Source organism: Sceloporus undulatus, chromosome 6 (genome assembly GCF_019175285.1).
Source record: "Sceloporus undulatus isolate JIND9_A2432 ecotype Alabama chromosome 6, SceUnd_v1.1, whole genome shotgun sequence".
NCBI classification, from domain to species: Eukaryota; Metazoa; Chordata; class Lepidosauria; order Squamata; family Phrynosomatidae; genus Sceloporus; species Sceloporus undulatus.
The window spans coordinates 165223605-165246111 of record NC_056527.1 but is presented as its reverse complement, the minus strand read 5'-3'; the positions used below and the strand labels follow the sequence as shown (position 1 = coordinate 165246111).

Here is a 22507-nt window from a genome sequence, read left to right as displayed (position 1 = left end):
TAATTTCCAAAACGGAACAATCTCTTTTAATTTACAGTCGGTTCTGTTACGCTTGAATATATATTTTTGACATGTTTGAGCCAGCACCAGGAGGAAAATAAAAAGGACATAGAACTATTACCATGGCTACAGTCCATATGTAAAATTAACTATAGAAAAAATATATATACACTTTTTCACTCTGCACTGAAAAACAACATTGCATTTTTGCCTCGTATTAGAACAAAATATCAATATTCAACTGCAAAGGGGATTTTCTTTAAAAACACACACAATGGAGAGAAATAATAAGAAAGCACCATTTTATAGCCAGAGTTTACACTCCGCATGTGACAAAACTGTGCAATTATCATGTACAGTACTTCTAAGAACAGTACATAGAATATTGTTTTCAACACTGGAAATACCACAATTGTAATGCAAGGGCATTGCGCTCAGAGTGGACCACCAAAGGTTTTGCTGTAGTTCCTCTGAAACTACAAATGCCTATTCCTCTGACTGCCATGCTAGATCACTCCTGTGATCTAGTTGGATTGGATTCGGGAGATCCTCAGTGAGCAAAATAGTAGTGATGGAGAAGCATCCCTGAATGATAGCTTGCTCGCTGATTTGAATCTCCCCAAGGATCGCAATTGAAGTTGATGTTGGAAACTTGGACTTAAGGACCAAGGATCCACAGCATAACAAATTGCTAGGAAGAAAGTTGCCTGAAAGCAGCTTGGAAAACAACTGGGTTTTAAAGATCATAACACTGCATTGTTGCATTTATGCAGAAGCATCTGCAGAACAACAAAAAAGAATGATGCAGATTATAGGTGGGAATCATTCAACCCTCCAGATGGTTTTAAAAACTGCAATTTCCAGCGTTCATCACTACTTGCTATGTTGGCTGGGAGCTACTAGGATTTTGCAGTCCTATAATGTCTGGACAATCTCATGATTTAACCTCTGAGTTATGGGGAGAATTCTGGAATAGGACTTGTTTAGGAAGGTGGGGAAATATTCTGAAGTTGCCTCTCTGTTTGCTTTCAGTTGACCAAAGAAGGCTCTTAGCTTACGGTTGGCTCCCAGAAAGTTCTTTGAAAAGTGCACCTTAGTGGGATTTATTACAAAAACAAACCATTAGAACAGCAAATCCTTGTGCCATCTCAGAAATTGCTTTGCAAGAACCTCATGTCTAGCCTAGCATTCTTTTCATCTGGGAATTTCACAAAAGCATGAAGAAGGCTGCCTTTCACTAGTCTGTCTCTCAGCATATATTATCCCACAGTGCACAGCCTCTGAATACAGAGGATCCATTTAGTGATAGCAGTTAGATCCATACGCTGCATGAATTTGGCTGACCTATCCTAAAAAGCCATCTAAGCTGGTGCACACAACTCCATCTTGGTATTTTCAAGAGGAGAGGGGCTGGTGCTTCAGGGACACTAGACTAAAAACATCCTTGAGTACATGGTTTCATAGTTCTTTGATTTGCAGCCTAGGCTATGATACAGGTTGTGCTGCGTTTCCCTTATCTAAAATACTTGGGGACCAAAAGTGTTTTGGACTTAGGTTAATCTTTAGGACCACAGGATGTCTGAACATGGCTGCAAAATCACCTCTGCAGCCATGCCAGCATGGATTAAGTTATAAGAGAACCAGAGAATACCATTTTGATAACCAGACTATTTAAGAGCAAGAGGCTAGCACCAATGAGAATCAGAGATTGAATAAAATCCTCTTGCTGCACTTAACATCCATTGGAGATTCCTATTGCCTTCAGAAGAAGTTTTGAGCACCGTTAGAATTTCTTCATCTTGGAACACCAATCCCTACATTGGTAAACTCTTTTATTGCATGCCATATGTCCCAATAGAGGGGTTTTCAATTCACCCAAAATCTATTACAGCTTAGCCACAACACAGTATTATATAGATGATCTTTTATAATTACTGTACTTCCATGCGTGAATGCACAGAATGGATCCATCTGAGAATATGTCTGTCTGATTTCTGGACTGTAGGCATCTGAATGTCATGTGAATATGATCCAGGATGCATCCATCTCAGGATAGTTGAGTTGTACTAAATGGAATGGCTTCTTGGAGCAGAAGTAAATAATTGTTATCATGTCTGTCATACTAGATAGCTGTCAAGCAGTTGGTTACCTGCTGACTCCTGCTCCATCATGTAATCCCTTGAGAGTGAGGGAGCCATTTTGCCCGGAAGCTTTAACAAAGTATGTGCAGATCAGATGCCCACGGAAAATGGAAATGGCCCACCCTGCTCATAGCATCACTTTCTATAGGACTTAAGGTATGGAAGGCAATCTTTGACCGGCACTGGTGTTTCAGAGCAACCCTCAGAAATATTTTGTTTCATTAGTTCTTTCTATTTTCACATGAAAGAAAGAATTCCTACCATTAGATCATAAACTACAAGTGATGCCCAAGTTGTAGCAAGGGTTGGCAGAGAAGAAACAGAAAGAGGGGAGAAGCAGTAATAAGAAGTGTTGAAGTTAATATGCTTTTTATTACTGGATCCCTCTCCGTTCCAAAATATTAGCACCAGGAAACAAGGAGAACCAAGGAGAAAAGAAAGCAGAAGTTTATGCGGGTAGTAACGCCTTTTTCTGAGCCTTACTACATGACATTGTAGTTCTTCAGTTGTCTTCCTATTGGAGACAGTTGTATAAGCAAGTCTTTTGTAGAATGGATTTTTCCAGATAGAAAAAAAACCAAGACTTGAGTTGGTAATGGAGAAAGGTGCTACTATCCAGCTGAACTTCTGCTTTCTTTCCTTGTGAGATAGGCTCCCAAATGTCAGCCCTGTTTCAACTATTGCCACCTCAGTCATTTACACATCAATTCAATTCCTGCCATCTAGGAAGAGTACAGAGCCTTGGTCCATACCCAACTTCCACCAGACTCCTCATTCATTTCAAAGCAGAAAACAACATCACACCAGCATCACTTTCTGTATTCAGAGCTGCCCCTCGCATTGAAATTAATGTGCCACATAGACAGGAATACTCTGGTGCATGCTTACAGATTAGGCCTTCAAGTGTTCTTCTGCAGCCCAGCAGAGTTGCTGCACTTGGACTGGCAGAACATTGAACATGTGCATTTGGCCTGGTTTCTGGTTAGCACTGCTGGGGAGGAAGAAGCTTTTAAAGTTCTGCTTGGACTAATGAGATCATTAAAATTTGTCCTGAACTTATTTACTGCAACATTGGTGTACCAAGTAAGGCACCATTGCTATGTTATTTTTTTCCAAGGAAAGGAAGTGGAAAGCTAGTCCTTAGATTTCTTTTTCTTCTTTAAAAATTATACTTAGCTGAATATTGGCAGCTGCTGCAGTGGGCTTTCTGTATCGATTTTCAGAAGCGTTCATCCACTGCCGTTTGGCTCTTGGAGGCTTCTCTAGCAAAGCCTTCCTTTTTCAAATTAAACGTTTCATTAATGGCTCTCTCTTTCAAGCTGCCCATCCTCCACTTGCATTTCCAGGCTGGGAACTGAACCCAGAAGCCAAGGCTGAAGCATTAAGTAATGTCTCTGTCTACACTGAGTTATTTACCAGAGGCTTACCCTGTTGAGGTACGTGTAACTTTAGTCAATTTAGTCGCTTTTCAAATCTTTTCTTTAAAAAAAAATGGTAGCAAGCCATCCAGTGGCTGGAAATAATCTATATATTACTGAAAAAACCACACCTGTAGCAGTGTCAAAGCAACATAAAATTATACGTAATTGGCTTTGAGATGAATTCTTCTTTTTCTGTAGTGGATTGCTTTGGTTCATCCAGTCTGCAAAAGGGGTTTCAAGTCTTATTAGGTAAAAGTGTTGGAATCCACCAAGTTCGGTAACTCACTGCAGATCTGGTAAACAGACCTTCCTTGCATTTGCCATGTACATATGTAATATGTTTTGCTGGATCAAGGTCTATCTGGTCAAGCATTCTGTTTTTAAAGAGTGGCCAACCAGGTGCCACTTGCGCATGGTGGTAATGGCCTTCCTCTGTTGTTGGCGAGAAGCATCTGCCTTTCAGAAGTATACTGCCTCTGACCTTAGCAGTTCTAGTTTGCTCTCATGACTATTAGCCTTCGATAGACCTCATACCCCACAAATGTGTCTAATCTATTCTATGTGACTATTGCCACATCTTGTGGCAGTGATTTCCATAAGTTAATGATACGCTGCAGGAAAAGGTACGTGTGACCTTTAAGACCCCAGGGAGCAAAGGCAGGTTTCATAAACTCTTCTGTTGCATCTTGTTGGCATAGAAGTCTCTGCAGGTCTGGCAACAGCGCTGGTACCACCTCATGTCCTGGCAGAGGTTCTTCTCTCGAATCACCCGACAGTAAACAGTCCACTGGTCTCCTGTGCATTTATACGTCAGAGCAGCTTTGTGTGCATGTTTTTTGGTTTTTGAAAAGAAAGACAGAATATTGGGAAAGGGGAAAAGGAAGTTAGAAGTTTTTCTTGGGAAGGCGATGGCATCATTGCAATGGAAGCTAAGCATAATACAGAACCTTTGAGACTAACTGAAATAAAGAAGTTGGCAGTATGAACTTTCATAGATTTCAGTCTACTTCCTCGGATATATATAATGGACAACAGTGCATCTGAGGAAATATACTTCAGCCTACGAAAGCTCATGCTGCCAACTTCTTTGTTTAGTCTTTATTTAGTTAGTCTCAAAGGTGCTACAACATCTCTCTACATGCTGATTCTACAGACTTACACAGCTGTATCTTTGAATAACACAAAGCATTAGAGATTTATGAGCAGATAAAGCTGTTTTACACAGAGCTAGACATTCCAGGTAAGGGAAAGATGGGGCAGACACTTGACAAGGGGGAAGCCCTGAGAGTTCATACTTACCAAGCCTTGGAGAGGTAATGGTGTTGACATTTATTTTCTCATTGCAGGCCTCTTGGTGACACTGTCGGTAAGCTGCGGGCTTGGAAAGGGCAGGACACTCATTGCCATGGCGGCCTGTGACTTTGTGCATGCACTGGACCACCCGGGACTGAAGGCCTTTGCCACAAGTTGAAGAGCACTGGAGAAAAGGTGACAGTTTGGTGAATATCAGATATAGCAGATCCTGAGGCCGAAGGGATGATGGTGCTGAGAGAATAAAGCGCATTACACATAAATTGTGATGAGGAAGACATAACTCTTGCAACCATTCTACTACAACTGCTTTCATGTGTATTCTATCTTTACGTGTCTTGGCAAAGGGCATCAAGAAATAAAGAGAGAAAGAAAAGAATGCCTACGAACCTACATTGCTGACTTTTTTCAAAGCATATCTTCAAAATGAAGAAAGGATGGATTTGAGACCTTGGCAAAGTTCCTGTGGTAGCTTAAGCCAAATGAATGAAACAGAACGGTGACAAAAATGAACCATTAAGGAGATTTGGGGGGAGATGTCAGATCTGTACTCATCCCCATTTCTTTTCATAAAATTCCTGGTAGATTGGTAATGGAAAAGGTTCCCAGTCTCCTGATCAGTGAAAAATGTGCTGCAAATCAATGTGAACGACTTTAAGATCTCATATTACGAATGTTCATTGCAAAATTATACCACCGTGATTCTGCTTTAACTGCCATGGTTCCATTTTGTGGAATCCTGGGATTTGGAGCGTAGGGAGATACATTTAGCCAGAGTACTCCAGTGACTCCAAATCCCAGGATCCCACATGGTGTTCCCATGGCAATGACACTTAAGTAATAGTGTTATAACTATGCAACGTGAACAGCCCCTAAGTTTTTTTGGACACTCAAAAATCTTTCATAGCTGGAATGCTGTTAGTTACATGCACAAGCATAACTTTCTCTTACATATAAATATGTCCTTTTAGGCAGGGAGAATTGCAGAAGTGTCTGGCTATGTCCTTGTACACATCAGTGCAAAATGCACACATCAGTGCTGAGACAAGCCAGCGCTGCTGTAACACTTTTGTATCTGGCCAAAGGGACACAGCCAGATGCTTCTGCAATTCTGCCTGCTCCACAGAAAGCACAGAATGGCCATTGAGAGAGGACTTGGGAGATGTTCAGTAAGTCAGTGAGATATATGGCTCAGCCTGGCTTAGGATCTATTATGCTATGCTGAACTATACAGGATTGAGACTGATGCCTGTTTCCCAATTTATGTGCATCTCCATCCCCTAAAACCTGACATAGTGACTTTGCTGACTTCTGATCCCCACTTTAGAAATGCAAACCCCGCACAGGACTGCTATCATACTGTCTCTGCTCCACCTGCTCTTTCATGCTCCAGAATTGAAGTACAGCTACAGAGGAACTCAGTAGTAAATGGGGAATTTGCTGTTGTATGCATCTCACTTCACACACCTATTGCATTAGAGCGCCTCCTGTTTTGTGTTTGCAACTAACTGTTCCCATTTTTCTGTTCTCTCCATCGACCGAATACTCCATTTCCTGATGTGCAGGTTAGAAGTTTAACATTACTAAATATAACCATCTCCAACTGAGGGCAAGATCCATACATCTCTTTCTGGGTGGTCCTTTCAACGCCAGCCGAGTGTTCAACAATGCTCGGCCCTTGTAATAATTTCCAGCTTCAAAAGGGCTTGACAAACATTCACACACATACACACACAAAATCCTGCTATAAAGCATGCAAAGCCCATTTCCCAGTATGCAGTCAGTGGAAGTCTCATAATCATGCCGTATGGCATAAAGCCATGTCAGGCAGGGAATATAAACTTCTTTCGCTTTTTTTGTTGTTGCTAGGGCTATCTTTCTGAAAACTTTGCCACATTTATGGACAAGTTCCTAAATCAAAATGGACGTTTTACTTGGAAAGCTCAACCTATGCAATCGTGCGCACCTCTGCATCGCAGATGCGTACCTGCTTTTGCATGTGGCCGCATGCTGCTATCGCCGCATCTGTTTACCCACAGAGAGGGCAAAGCATCAATTCTTTTTCCACAGCGGCTGCCAGTTCTGCTTCTTAACACACAAAGAACCACCAAAGTGTCTGTTTTTTAAAAACCTTTCTTTCCTTGCCTTGAGCTTAGTTTGATTGCTTCTCCGGGGAAACCAAGACCATCACCTAGGCTATGCAATTAGTCTTCCCGATGCCGGGAAGGCCGGCTTGAACATTTATCCTGAACTGCCTGGGTTTGGCAGCAAAAGAGACATCTGGCTTATTTTAAACAGAGAGAAAATCAGCTTTCCAAGAAATAAGAAATAGATACAGAGAAGTGTACAGATGGGAGGTTGTTGCCCATATGACACTGTACTTTAGAACAAGGGTGCTTAGAGAACTGGGGGGGGGGGAATTACATGCGGATATAGTATTGCATTGTCCCTTCAGAAATGTTTGAAATTAACTTCCATGCAATCAACCAAACTTGTTTCTCCATGTATATGCTTAAAATCAAAAGCTGTATTCCAGATATACAACTTATCAGATACTAAAACCGCCCCTGGTTTTTACCTGGAGCCTGCAGATAAAGATGTACAGATCCAGATACTCTCTGCACACAGAAAGCTAGCAGAGTTGGACCCTGATGTTTGTTCTTTGAATCCATGTACAATTATTATTTTATCATCATTTTATTTATTTTATTTTATACTGGTCAATGACCGAATAAGCAATTTACGTACATAGAAAGCTGGCATGAAAGTGGTCCTTTCCCCTGTCTCCTATCATCCAGACCCTGCACAAATTTACCTTTCTCCTATAACAAAGCTGGGCCAAAAAATTAGGTGTTCAACATTGCGTGCATCTTAACTATAAACTTCAGGTCAAACAGCCACTGTTTGCATCATTAAATCAGAACTACTGGAATGAAAGCTTTGCCATCAATGGATAAGATCTAATTCGCCCACAGCATTTTGAAAACTATTTTTCACAGCTGAAAAAAAGAAGGAAAGGAGGAATGAAATGGGTTGGGGGAAGCAAAGGAGGAGGGGGAAAACCCCATACACCCCAAAGTTGTAATGAGAACGTATCTAGTCTTGTTCAAGACCATCTTTCATACGGAGCTTTTATGTCAAGTAGATGATTTGTTTAATTCCAATCAGGAGAAAAAAATGCCTTCTCAATTCGAGGGCCTGGATCAACTTTAGGAAAAGAAATAAATTACATGGGAAAAAATTTCTTTTGGCTCATCTCACAAATGTTGCAAAATGCTTGCAGAGGGGCAGCTACCAAGCTTTCTCAACAGCCTCCAAGTTGTATTTTAAGACGGGATAATATTTGGCAACAAGACAAGGATAGCTGTTCAAATAAATCTCTATATCTAATTTTAAAAAATGATTTTATCTTCAGACTGCACCAAATTCAAGACCGCAAGTACATAAAATTCTCAGATATAAAGGTATGCCAAACTAGAAAAATTGGTAACGGGAAGAGGGACCAGAATTACAAAATGTTAGTTATTCTATTTGTTTATTGGCCAAGATTCAGGCTCTGTGGTTCGTAACTTTACGAATCTGTCGTTGCATTGCCAAAATGCAACAAAACCCAAAAGATTTCTGTTCGTGGCTTGAAGAATACAATCCTACCTAAACTGTGTTCCTGCTGACATGTAATATATAATAATATAATATAATAAATGCATTTTAAGCATTTTAATCTTTTTACACTTGGTTTTAGCATTGATTTGTTTTAATCATTGTAGTACTTTAATTCTATTTTAATATAGTATTTTTGAATGTTTTTAACTGTATGGTGTTTTTTAATGTTGTAAGCCACCTTGAGTCCCAGCTTTGGGAGAAGAGCGGGATGATGATGATGATGATGATGATGATGATGATGATGATGATGATATCTACACTGTACCTGTAGGGATACATCTGAGACTTTACTAAACGAGCACTGAACCCAAATCTAACAACACAGCCCACTCATGGCCCAGCTATGTTTTAAACACTTTGGAAAGACCAACCATCTTCAAAGACTACAGAAGAAAGGTGATACAGAACAACAGTAGAAATACTGAAGATGATTTCCCTTGCAATATATAAGGTATCCCTTTAAAAACAAAGTCCAGCGGCCCAGACATTCCTATTATGCACCTGCAGAACTAATCTGTAGAAGGCAACCTTGCCATGGAGTTTAGCTGGTGTGAATTTTCTGTGCAAACCAGGCATCGGTAAACAGGTGAGGAAAGGCTGAAGCTCACGTCTCCTCTGTGATTCTCTTGAAAACGTATCCCCTTCCTTCCTTCCTTCCTTCCTTCCTTCCTTCCTTCCTTCCTTCCTTGTGACAAACATAAATCTTGAAAAGAGCTTGAGGGAGGAATGCAAACTCAAGTGTTGCATCACCCGCTATTTCTGCAGGTGACATCTGTACGTGCAACATCTGTACATGAAGCAGCTACTAAGAGAGGCTGTGCATCCAGGAGGATTTCATCTGCACAAGCCTTCTGGCACATGCGAAGGAATTGCCTGTACTGAACGTCTGGCTGGCTGGTTTCGCGGAGTGCAGAAAACCTCCCCAAATTCCTTTTGCAAAAACCTGGTCCAAAACAAAGCAATGTGTAAAACGGCGATGGAAATTAGCACCGCAAAAAGTGCATGTATTCCACCGAAAAAATACTAAATGTCTTTTAAATGAACGCCTATCGCTTCGTCTTGAACCAAAGCTGTTAAACTTCCCCAAAGGAGCCCTCTTGACATTTCCAGTTACACCGGAGGTCTGAAGGTTTAGCTGTGCAATTTCAACTGCTTGTTTCAATCAGTATGTTCTTTGCATCCCTCCAGTTTCTGGCGATGTTGACCTCTCTTCTGTTTGTGCATTCAATTTCCTATTTTTCGTTCCTTTCTATCTGGCAGCTTGGTCTTTCCAAATGATACTGTCATCCGTAGATGAGCTAAGATGGGAAGGCTGAGCACTAGGGACCTGGTTAACATTATAGTGAATTTGTGGCAGAGATGGGATTTTAATGGGGCCTTCCAGTTCCCTTATGCAATTGCTTTGCCAGTTTTGTTACTAGCCCTCATATCTGGCCTCCACAGAAACAGTTAGATAGAGTGAAGTGCAGATTACATGGGAATATGGTTTCTAATATATTTCATCCTCAAGACCTTGGCTGCTCTTTGTCTCCTTTCTTTCTCTTTCTCTCTCTGCCCTGTTTTACAGAATATGGTTTACGTTGATCTTGCCAAAACAATTACGTTGCAATTAGAAGGCTCTTGTTCCTCCAACGATGATTGATGACAGCTGATCCATCATACAAGACATCTTCGGGGACGGCACAAAAGTAGGGTTATTCTAACAGGAAATGAGACTTTTTCTCCCAGGTTTCCCATGTGCTGCTAGGACACGTTACCTGCTGCCAGGATTTTTGCAAAGGCTAAGACGCGGAGGCAGAAGCAATTGGCAGTGCCTCGCGTCAGGGGAGGGCAGGTGGCTAGAAGCAGTTTTTAAAAGCGTACTTTATCACAAATGACACGGCTTGGCAGCGGCAGCAGTATTCCTAACACGCTCGCCTCTGCCAAGTTCTCGCTGATGCTCCGAAACGTGTTTCAGTCAGAGATGGGTCCCTGAGGTGCCTCACGGAGAGCCAATGCCAGTCAGGTGCATGACGTGGAAAGTAAGGATCATGCTCCAGCTGCGGGGGGGGGGGCAGAACTGGGGCATTCGGCCAGATTCCCATGCCTGCCACCCAGGGAAGGAGGTAGAGCCAAGGCAGGAACTCTGAAGCACTCCAGATGTTTATGGAATGGCATCGCTCAGCAGCCCTTGCCAACAGAGCCACTGGGGAGTATTGGTTGGGAGCATCTGGGGAAGAAGCTGCTTTCTCATCCAGAGGTCAGACTTAAATGTGCAGGTGAGATATGGCCTGCTTAAATAAGTACTGTGCATACTCGACTACAAGTTGATCTCATGTATAAGTCGAGGGCAGGTTTTGGGGCCAAAATTAGGGATTTTGATAAGCGCCGTGGATAAGTCAAGGGTAAAAGTTAGGGCCACGTAACAAAGGATCTAAAGGATGAAGCAAAGGAAGACAATGCCAAAGATGTTTAAAAAAATCCCAGCAGGCATAACTGTTTGCATTCATCCTAAAAGATGGATGGATGAGAGAACAGAGGAGGGTCTGTGCTTCCAGGGACAGTGATGGTGAACCTTTTAGAGGCCGAGTACCCAAATTGCTAAACCCAAAACCCACTTATTTATTGCAAAGTGCCATGTCCCTATGGTTTTCTAATAACAAACTCTGGCAAACTCTGGGCTGGGGTGATGGCACATGTGCCCACAGAGAGGGCTCTGAGTGCCACCCTTGGCATGCGTGCCATAGGTTCGCCATCACTGGATTATACTTTGCCTTTCACCAGTGCATGGTTCCTTTTTTAAAATAAGAGTTAAAGTACAGTACTAGCACTGATAAGTCGACTCCTGTTTTTGGGGTCAATTTTTGGATTAGAATTTCTAGACTTATACCAGAACTACACATCTAGATGCCGTGTTTGCACTAGTCACTTTCTGCATTCTCGATTTTCCTACAAGAAACAGCAAAACAGGCAAAGAAGAAACTTTTGCTGCATCCGCACTGCAGAAATAATCCAGTTTAGCCCCACTTTAATTGCTCTAGCTCCATGCTATGGACATCTGGGAACTGTTGTTGGTTGAGGCACTTTGTGGTGTTGCAACGAACTGCAATTCTCAAAGTTCCATAACATGGAGGTAGGGCAGTTAAAGTGGGGTCTAACTGGATTATTTCTGCAGTGTGAATACTGCTGAAGCCAGCCTTTCTCAGCTTTTCTTTCTTTTTTTAGATTTCTAGAGATAAGATATTACTCAAATTCATAAATAATGAAAGCTACAAAAGTCAAAGCAGAGGCACTAAGAAACCTTATCAAGAAACTCTGCCTTGTAATAATCTGAAGGGATATAAATATCTAGACAGCACTGCACTTATTTCATATACTTCATTCTAAAAAACACACTCCATGGTCAATTCATACTCTTTAAGGGCAGGGTTTCCCCCTGTCCTCCAGTCTAAAAAATATATCTGTTATTTCACCTGTTAATACACAGAGGCTGTTTATCTTGGCTGGCCTTCTTGGTTCTATGTTCCAGTTTATGAATAATATAATGTTCAATACTCCAAACATTTGGTGATAGAAATTCTTGGCATGACCTAAATATAGGCTTAGCAGACAGCGGGAAAATAAGAGGAAAGGGGAGATCTTTCTCTCCGAATTAAGATGATATTGCACCAGTAACACTGGCTATCCTAAAGCACAACAGTTTTGCTGTCCACGGATCAAAACCAGAATTTTGACCTGGATTTGACGTCTTTTCTTCTAGATTTCATTTCCAGCAACAACATAATTTAGCTTTAGATATTGGAAAGCAAATTCAAGCTACTGAACACCTATGTGATTCTACTGTATTTTATTGCATTCTATGTATGTTTGTTTTTGGAGAAAGCAAGTTCTTTGTTAAGACAATTAGGCTTGCAAAAAGAAGATACAGGTTGAGTCTCATTCTATCCAGAATGATGAAATCCAAACTATTCCCAAATCCAAAATGGTACATATGAGGTGTTGATATACTGGCGCCTTTGCTTTCTTATGGCCCAGTGAAAACAAGGGAGGTTTGGAGTTTGATATGATCCGTGAATAAGTCGAAAGTAAGACTTAGGGTCATGTAACAAAGGATTTAAAGGCTGAAACAAAGGAAGACAATGCCAAAGAACTTACAAACTTGTAGGAGTCATAACTATTTGTGTTCACACTGAAGGAAGGATGGATGAGAAACTAAAGGAGGTTTAGTGCTTCCAGGACAGATTACACTTTTGCCCTTCACCGGGATGGTTTCTATTTTTATGAGAGTGAAAGTACAGTACTTAAGCTTGCCCCATGGATAAGTCGACACAGATTTTTTGGGTCAATCTTTTGACTAAAGGTTCTAGATGTGTACATGAGTATATACAGTATATGATGAAGAAAATCATGTTGAAACCATGCCTTTACCTTGGACCAGTCTCCCGTCTTCCACTCATAACAGCCGGTGTGATCCTCACATTCTTCTTCCTCTCTTGGCCGGGTGGCCGCCTCACACTTCCCTTGCGAGTTGGTGCAAGTGACCGTTCGCTTTTGCTTCCCCCGTCCACAGTTGGATGAGCACTGCAAAGGGAACAGGCACAATAAGCGGTTGTTAGAATCATAAAATCCTAGAGCTGGAAGAGACCACAATGGCCATCCAGTCCAACCCCCTGCCATGCAGGAACTCTCAGTCAAAGCATCCCCGACAGATGGCCATCCAGCCTCTGTTTAAAGACCTCCAAAGAAGGAGAATCCACTACACTCCGAGGGAGTTTGTTCCACTGTTGAACAGCCCTTACTCTCAGGAAGTTCTTCCTAATGTTGAGGTGGAATCTCTTTTCCTGGAGCTTGCATTCATTGCTCCGGGTCCTAGTCTCAGGAGCAGCAAAAACAAGCTTGCTCCCTCCACAATATGACATCCCTTCAAGTATTTAAACAGGGCTATCATATCACCCCTTAACCTTCTCATCTCCAGACTAAACATCCCCATTGTTGGTTACAATTTGGATGAAAACCGGGGGAAAGCGCTACCCTTGCCAATCTGTTTGAGATTTTTGAAGCCGTTTCAGATTCAGAGTTCTGTTTGTCCAAATGTTGCTTGCAAGAGACCTCCTAGATTTCTGAGTGGAAAATTATCGGACATATTGATGTATAGAATTGGCTTGGGATTTACTAATGATACTAAATTCAAGATAAATTAAGCTTAGGAGGCAACGTTAGAACTAAATGCATTCCTTTCTTGGACCATCACCAGTCAGGGATTATAGTCAATGTGGTGAGATCTATGTAGCCAACCAGAGTGGCTTATATGGCAATGTAAATAAAGCTCATTTTGAGTGAAGGCAACAGTTCTTAGACTGGTCACACAAGTAACTCTAGCATATTATATTACCAAGGTCCAAGAAGACCTATTCTTTTTTGAATAAGTGAACATGTTCATCCTCTTTCTTAGCAATCTTTGAAATTTTTTTGAATTTTGGAAAAATCTAGGGATCTTGGTGCCTTTTGACACTTGAGGAAATGTTCCCAAGATTACTTCCCGCAGAAAACCCTACTAAAAATTGAATTCCTCTCTCCCTATAGCATCATATTTCATCAAGGGATCAGCGAAGAACAGACTGTGCGCTTGACAGTAAATAAATAGTCGAAGATACGAGATTCTCTGTGAGATCTTTTGAATGTGCTCCACGAAGCTTCACCATTTGGGGGTTTAGGATGGAAACAGGCCTCTACTTGATGCATGCTACGTTCAGTGGACAGATCTCAGCATGCCTATCTATCCATCTTAAATAATAATAATAATAATCCAGGCAGTTGTGACCTGCTGACCCTGTTGAGGACATGAATGACATGTGTTTATGTGCTGGCACGCAAACAGACATGCTTTGAAAGACTTCACCGCAACAGCAAAGCGACTTGTTCGTCTTCACTGAATGAATGACACACACACACAGAAACTGGAAATGCTCCCACTAAATTTATTGTTGTTTCACTGAATGACCACCTTATGGAAAGGAACATCTTTTTGTAATGCAAAGGGAAGAATGGGATTCTGTTGGCTACTAGGAGGGATTCCCTTAGTCCATTGAGATAATGAAATTCAAGAGCTGCTTCTTGAAACTGGCAGCTGGCTGACTGCATCGAACACAAGAGGCTGGATAATGCTGGTGTTGTGCAAGAGAAGAAAAATGTTGGATTGGAAAGGATATGTAGAGGTTTCATTCTGGTTCAGCTCCCTCACCTGAACCAGAAGATCAAGTTCAGCCAAACAGCACAAATAATTCAAGTACCCATTGGGCCTAACACTTAACGTTCTTGGGAAGGACAGGTTGCTTACCTGGAACTGTGGTTCTTAGGAGCCAGGTGTTGCCTTATGACAGATGGTTGTGCCAAGATGGCACACAAAGGGTCTAAAACAGATGTTGTCAACTGTTAATCATACAGCTGTTTTGGGCTTCAGCCTCCAGAAGCCTTTGCCAGCATGGCCAATGATGAGGGAATCTGAGAGATGAAGTCAAAAACATCTGGAGGACCAGAGGTTGAGGACCACTGGTCCAGAATGATGAACTAAAGGGCCTTGTGGAATTGACAGAGAAAGTCACTGCTCATTTTTGTTTTAAAGAGGTATTTTGAACACATGAAAGCATCCAGAAATCAGTCATTCTTATTGCATACACTCGACTATATACCTCAGTATAAGTCGAGGACAGGTTTTGGGGCCAAAATTATGGATTTTGATATGACCCATGGATAAGTCGAAGATAAAACTTAGGGGCATGTAGCAAAGGATCTAAAAGATAAAGCAAAGAAAAACAATGCCAAAGAATATACAAAATTCCAGGAGGAATAACCTTTTGTGGTCATAATAAAAGTTGGATAGAGAATAGAGGGAAGTAAGGACAGATTACTCTCTGGCCTTTCACCAAGGGATGGTTCCTTTCAATATAGATCAGAATTACAGTACAGTATTTAGTATTTAGTTAGAACCGTCTAACTAAAAAGATTGCATGTACAGCGCTGTGTAAATTTACAGCGCTTCATAAATAAAGGTTAATAATAATAATAATAATAGTGTTTACATTGACACATGGATAAATAAATTGACTCAGGCTTTTTGGGTCAATTTTTTAACTAAAATTTCTAGACTTATACAAAAGTATATAGAGTAATTATTCAGGCAGAGATATTAGCTTTAACACTTTTAGTGGTTGCATCTTTGTTTTTTGTCTTTTTAAAGACAAATAATTACTATGAAATCAGATGCAGGAAGGTTTGCTCACTTCTAGCCATCTTCATCTGGGGATCTGTACTCTGACATTTCCATCTCAACTGGTCCATTCTTCCCACCAAGACTGCCTTACCTTAGACCATTCTGACGCTTCCCAGATGGAGACACAATCTCGACCTTCACAGCTTTGGACCGGAGTTGGCTTGGGGCCGAGGCAGTAGAGATCCCTGGTGTTGACATAGGTGCCATTCTGCAGCTGATAGACGCATGCCACTTCGCGACGCTGGATACCTTTGGCGCAGGTTGCAGAGCATGGGCTCCATTGCCCTGCCACCCACCTTAAAGAGGGGAAGGGGTATAAAGAAGTAAATAATGTAATTTAATCCATGAGCAACATTTTTCAATAAGGTTTTCATCTGTAGTAGGAATAATTTTGACCTCCGGAAAGCTATGGAAGGGTGAGAAGGTTATGTACTAAAATGTTTGGGAGCCTATGGTATATACAGTGGGCCCTCCACATTCGCTGGGGTTCGGGATGAAGGATCCCCGTGAAAGTAGAAAAACTGCAAATAAAAAAAAGACTGTTTTATACTTGAGAGAACATCTCTCTAGGAATCTCTAGGTCCTCCAGGACAAGTCAGTGGTCAACATCTGCCAGATGTTGGAATGAAACTGGAGGACCTACAAATGCCAGGAAAAGTGTCCTCTCTAGGAATCTCTAGTTCCTCCAGCGTGGGAAAATGTAGCTAAAAGTTCAGATTCAATACAGATATGAATACTGTATGATGATGAAGGTGGAGGCAGGAGGGGCAGAGTGGGAGACTGCATTTCTAATTCACTGTCAGCTCCAGAAGCAGGCATAGCTGCTGTCCAGCCTTCGCTGAATTAAGTCTAGCAACAGTATTGTAATTTCACGGTGATCTAAAGTCTTTGGCAAGAAAAGAGAGGAAAGGATTGAGCGTAAGGGAGAACAGCGGAGAGGAAAGGAGTGGAAATCTTTGCAAGAGCCACCCTCGTCGTTTGCCTTAAGAATCAACCCTTCAACCGCATGCCATACAAACCGGAGGAAAAAACAGGTTGTGACCTTGTTTAGAAAGGAAAAAGAAATAGGAGGGAACAGAAGGGAGAGAGCCTCCCACTTTCTTTTCCAGTTCAGTGGGCTGTAAGGAAACAAGAAAATGGGCATGGGAAGAATCTGGAATTCTTTATGATGATGGATGGGAAAACAGACAGAAAAGGACCCGCTCTTATGCAAGTTTAGTGAAGAGCCCTTTCATTGGCTCAAAGCAAAGCAAGTCTGGGAGTTGGGAGCAGCACCGTTCCTCGAGTTTAACTTTGCTAACGTCAAATTTATACCAAAGCTGTTGATCTAATGGAGAACCTGTTCAAAAACCAATTATTTTTTAGCACACATCTCCCTGAAACTAATTTTTCATGCCTCGAGAGACAATGTGGTATAATGGTTTGAATGTTGGACCAGGATTCAGAGAGACCAGGGTTCAAATCTCCACTCAGCCATGGAAACCCATTGGGTGACTTTGGGCAAGTCACACTCTCTCAGCCTCTGAGGAAGGCAAGAGCAAGCTCCTCTCTGAACAAAAGTTGCCAAGAAAACTAAGTCAAATGAATAAATGAATGGGCAGTTAACAATAAGAAGCTGCTGGTGTGAAATATTTGGGCCTTTGGTGCTTTTTAAAAACTATTATTATTTTTTTACTATTGGGTGCTTCCCTGGAGCATGACCATTAGGAAGTGCAGTATTGCAGCTGTGAACGCAGTATTTCCAAACAGTGTGCCAGGATACAGTAGCATGCCAAGAAAATGAAGTAAAGGCTTCCATGATCTGGGGGAGGGGGGGGGGGTCGGGACTGTATTCAAGTACGAAGTCGGAGAAGGCTTTCACGGCCAGAATCTATAGTTTTTTGTGGGGTTTTTGGGCTATGTGACTGTGTTCTGGAAGAGTTTATTCCTGATGTTTCGCCAGCATCTGTGGCTGGCATCTGTGGCTGGCCACAAAGCCCGAAAACCTCACAAAAAACTATGGATTCCAGTTAATGTAGGGTAGACAACTGTGGCTTTCCAAATCTTGCTGGCCTGCAACTTCCATCAGTACTAGCCAGTGTGGCCAGTGGTGGTGATTTATGGGACTTAGAGGCCAAGAACATCTGGAAGGCCATATCCCCTTCCATTAGTCGTTCATGGATATGATCTGGGCTGCAGAGGGAGGGTACTAAGCTTGGCTATAAAACAGTGAGGGAAATTCCATTTGTATACTTTCAGAGGCATTTTCTTGCTTGTAAAATGCTACTGAGACCAGTAAATTATGAAACCCGATCCTTGAACTGGGGCGTGGATGCCTATGATTATTCATTCGGTGGAGGAATGCGTTCAAAAGCATGTACAAGCACAAGAAAAATGCTCAGGTGTGCTGAAGTGGTACCATGTTCCCAGAAAATCTGAGACAGGTGAGAAGAGATTTATGCTTGCATCACGTAAGAGCAACCGAGAATTACTAAATGGCTTCTGCTGTCGATAACACCAGGGCTTTCTTCCACATCTTACGAATCATATGCAAGAAGGCAGAGCTTGCTGTGGCAAACAGAAGGAGTTATTGTAACAACGCTATAATAATTCGACTTGTACTCCGAGAGCAAGCTCAGAGCTTCCTCTTTAAATAATAATAAAAAAAGAAAGTTAAAATAAATTATAGACACGGTGAGAGAGAATGGCCTCTTTAAGATGTTCTCGGTCAGTGGCTATGCCAAGCATGCATTTCTAATATCTGGGTGGGCAAACACAAATGGAAATTTAAATTCTGCAGAGACGCGGAGAATGTGCTTCGAAAAACGTTTCCATTTGGCAGCGTCTGAAGTGCGAATGTGTGGCTGACCTGGAGGGAAGGAGAAAATGTTAGGAGAGAGGGAGGTGTGGCCGTTTTTTGGAGATACAAAGCACTGTGTGGCTGTTTGTTGCCATAGCACTAGTGGCAAACCAGTGAGAGCACCATTCTTAGTTGTCCAACCAAGGATAATGGCCCTTTATTTTATGACTGTAAGTATGCTCGGAAATTCCACACCAAAAGCAACAATTCCCTGGAACTCAGGGAAAGGATTAAATCCACGGAGCCGTGCAATTTAAACTTCTCATTCTCCATCGAACAGGGAAGGGATGGCACTGAAGCGACCCTCCGCTCAACCCTGAAGCTATTGCTTGCAAGCTACCGAAACGTTCAAAGTCACGGGATGCTGAGGGTCAAAAACTGCACAGGCTGGAAACGTCCAAAGTTTTTGATGCGTAATATTTGCAGGCGGCCTAGAAATCCATACAGGCCAGAAACAGGAGAGTCAAACCACTCCATGGATAGCAAGATCAAAAAGTGGTTTTATTTCTAGAAAATGGTCAGATGTGTTTCAGAGGTTCTTGTACAGCTCTTTGTGAAGGAGAGAATTTCTTCCTGCAGGTCTTTCCAGACTGGTCAAGTTCTCCGTCTTGATCTTTATGTCTTTATCAAGGATCCATTTGGATATCCTTTCCCCCCTTGGAATCCAAACTGCCCTGACTGAACCATTATGGTTTGGGAAGGAGATAGGTGAAAAATACCTTTGCTGCCCAATGCACACACACATTACAGGTATCAACTTGTGATCAACAGTTAAAACCAAACTTCTAAAAAAATTATATTTCAAGAGATGTATACATTTTGGGTTCAAATACAAGTACCTCCGGCATGCATGCACTCTGTTGCTGCTCTCTGGCTTAGTCTGCAAATCCAGTACTAGACCACTTACTTTTATTTCAAATGTCCAGCTTGTGCTTTATATTCTGTGTTAAAAATAACTGGACATTCACATGATAGATACACAAGTGGCTTAAACCTAGCCAAATTTAAGCTTTGCATATAAAATTTGTGCACATACAGTCACAAAAATGTTCTGCTTTTCGTAATCAGCTCCTTACCTTGACTGGCAGGGGTGAACATTACATCTTCTAACTTGGGGCTCTGGACGGGTCACTCGTTGGCAAGAACTGTCATTCACCAACATCATGGTCTTGTTAACTATCCGTGTACAGGACACAATGGTTTTACGTTCTCCTGAAAGGGATATGAAGAAGAGAAGCATTGTTCGGAGGTGGAGAATCTCTGTCTGGTTATTAAAACATTTCAGCCCTACTGGCTGAGATCCTGTATTGCCAGACATTGCCGAGTAACTCCAGATACACAAATAAATAAGCTTCACCTCCTCCACATTGCACACTGCAGCCTTCCCATCCGCTATGTGTCCATATGTAGAAGGACTCCTGCTGATGTTCAGGCTCACTTCTGTTTTCCGCAGAGTAGTTCACAGGGATAGTGTATTCATAGTGGATCCCATAGTTCTGATCATGGAATAACAGCACCTAGTTGAGGGAGCAAGAGATAGACTATAGCTGGGTGGCGGTGGTGGTGGGATACTAGGGAAATAAATAAAAACAGTCCAAATAGCAAAACAAAAATTTTTTTAGTCCAAAAACATTTTGACTAAAAGGAAAACCACAACAATCTACAGGTCGCCCCTCCTAACTTGCGGATCTGAGATCTGCGACCTCAAAAATCCGTGGAGGGGTGACCTCCACTATTTTCAATGGGGCGCATGACCGGTACACATGCTCAGGGACGCACCCCATTCAAGCCTATGAGGCTTGAATATATACAAGCCTCCGTTTTCGTAGAGAGGGGTGTCCAGAAGAGATCCTCTGCAAAAGTGGAGCGCCAACTGTATTTCCATCTTGTCAGAAGATGTCAAGATGGAAGCTGAGGATGGCTGTGCTTCATTCAAAAGATACATCCATAAATGTTAAGTAACATCCAGATGTTAAGTACGACTGCAGGGAACTGAAATCAAGCCACCTCAGTCTAGAAGCAGCTTATTATATAGTTCAGAGTTCTGCCGAATTAAGATGCTGTTGACTATACACACTGTAATTCAGGTGTGCTGGAAGGTAGACTAGTACTCAGAGCAGGTTGAGACAAGGATAGGCACCCCAGGGGGAAGGGGAGCAGACAGGTGATATTGTATCTTATTGCAGTGAAATGGTACGTGAGCTTATTTTAAAAAAAGCCAGAGGTGGCACGAAGCCCATTGAACAAATCAAATCCTAAACAAACATGGTGATGTGTTATCTGATGTGTGGTTGGGAAGGGTGCCAACTAGAATTCACCTGACCCTCTGGTAGCTGGAGGCATCTGCAACTGCTGAAACCTCCTAAAATGAGACAGGGCTGATAATAATCAAATTGATGCCCTTTTGGGTTTTTATGTTGAAGCTCATGAACTGCTCTCTGTCTGGAACCAAGAAGGAAAAGCAATGCCCAAGGCACTGATAATTTTGTGCTGAGTTAGTCCAAACCAAGATCCAACGTGATGCAGTGGTTTGAGCATTGGACTATGACTCTGGAGATGAGGATTCAATTCCCCGCTTGAGCATATAAACTCACTGGGTGATCTTGGGCAAGTCACACTCCCTCTGCCTCAGAGGATGGCAATGGCAAATCCCCTCTGAAGAAACATGCCCAGAAAACCCCATGACAGGTTCACCTTGGTGTCGCCATAAGTAAAAAATGACTTGGAGGCACACAACAACAAAGAGGAAGGGCAACTGCAAACCCCTTTCATGTTCTTCCCCTTAATATCAACTTGAATACATGGAAGACGATGAAAGTGTTTGACTTGAAAGTGCTGAAGCACTTCACCAAGAGAGTGGGAGGAATGCCACTCATCACAGCAGCTACTCTAATAGTGCCAATCTGAAGCAGGGCCTGCAGTCCAATCCCTCGCTCTCAGGATAAAAGGGCAGGCGCCATGCTACACGTTTTTGAAACCATGAACATATTTAAGGAGCGGCAATCACGGTTGACATTTTGTTGGGAACATTTCCAAACAGCAACTTTTTTTTTGCAGAACATTGAAAACTACAGAACGCCAAGACCTCTCAGGAAGCATTGTTGGAGCACAAGTCAATTAACAGATAGGATTGGTCAATAGAAATGTTACTCAAAATGTTGTGCCGTTCAGTTTTCTGCACATTATAGAACAAAGTTATGTTGCTAATATCCTTTTAAAAATATTTAAGCCACTGAGTAGCTGATAATCCTGTACTGCTGATGATAATGCAGTGCAAACTGTGGATTATGCACAGTCTGAAAGTGATACTCAGAGCATTTGTAATGACATCCCTAGGGACAAAGGAAGAAATATCTCAGATTAAACACTGCCATTATTTTGCATAAAGAAAATGCTGGGTCAGTCATTTGTGCTAACATTTCCAGGCTAAAACCTGAAATTTAGTATAGCCTCTGGTGATGTCATAGGGTTGGTCCTGGTTATGTCATTAAACATTATGTATTAAGTAGCAAAAGAGCCGCCTTGGGGTAGTGGTTTGAGTGCTGGCATACAAGCAAGCATTGCAAGTAGTAATCGTACTGTCTGATGCCTTGTGTGCATGGGCCAAATAAAATGGCCTCCCTTGGCAGGGAAACTGGATGATGCACAACAGCCCAAACCTTCTGATGCAAGCAGACCAGACAACATCCAAACCATTCAGCACCAGAACTGGAGCATACACAAACTAAAATAACACACACTCAAATAACAGGCAATAAATTGCCACCCTGTTTGCTAATTACCTGTAAGGCAGTCTCCAAATTACTAGTAATTCAGTAATTACTAAATTACCTTGCCACTAAATTACTGCACTAAATCAATTAGCACACACTATTTGCTCTGG

At 42.0% G+C, this 22507-nt stretch overlaps 1 protein-coding gene across 2 annotated transcripts in view; it reads right to left on the bottom strand.

Moving 5' to 3' along the window:
• ADAMTS17 (ADAM metallopeptidase with thrombospondin type 1 motif 17) overlaps positions 1-22507 on the bottom strand; it is a 119660-nt gene continuing 97153 nt past the window's right edge. For both annotated transcript variants that reach the window (XM_042475987.1, XM_042475988.1), the window contains 6 exons: positions 19982-20141; positions 19701-19836; positions 15877-16081; positions 12944-13096; positions 4862-5039; positions 1-4381 (listed from right to left, as the gene is read on the bottom strand). In XM_042475987.1, coding sequence (XP_042331921.1) covers positions 4227-4381; positions 4862-5039; positions 12944-13096; positions 15877-16081; positions 19701-19836; positions 19982-20141 — 987 coding nt within the window. In that variant the 3' untranslated portion in view covers positions 1-4226. The remainder of the gene's footprint in view (positions 4382-4861; positions 5040-12943; positions 13097-15876; positions 16082-19700; positions 19837-19981; positions 20142-22507) is intronic.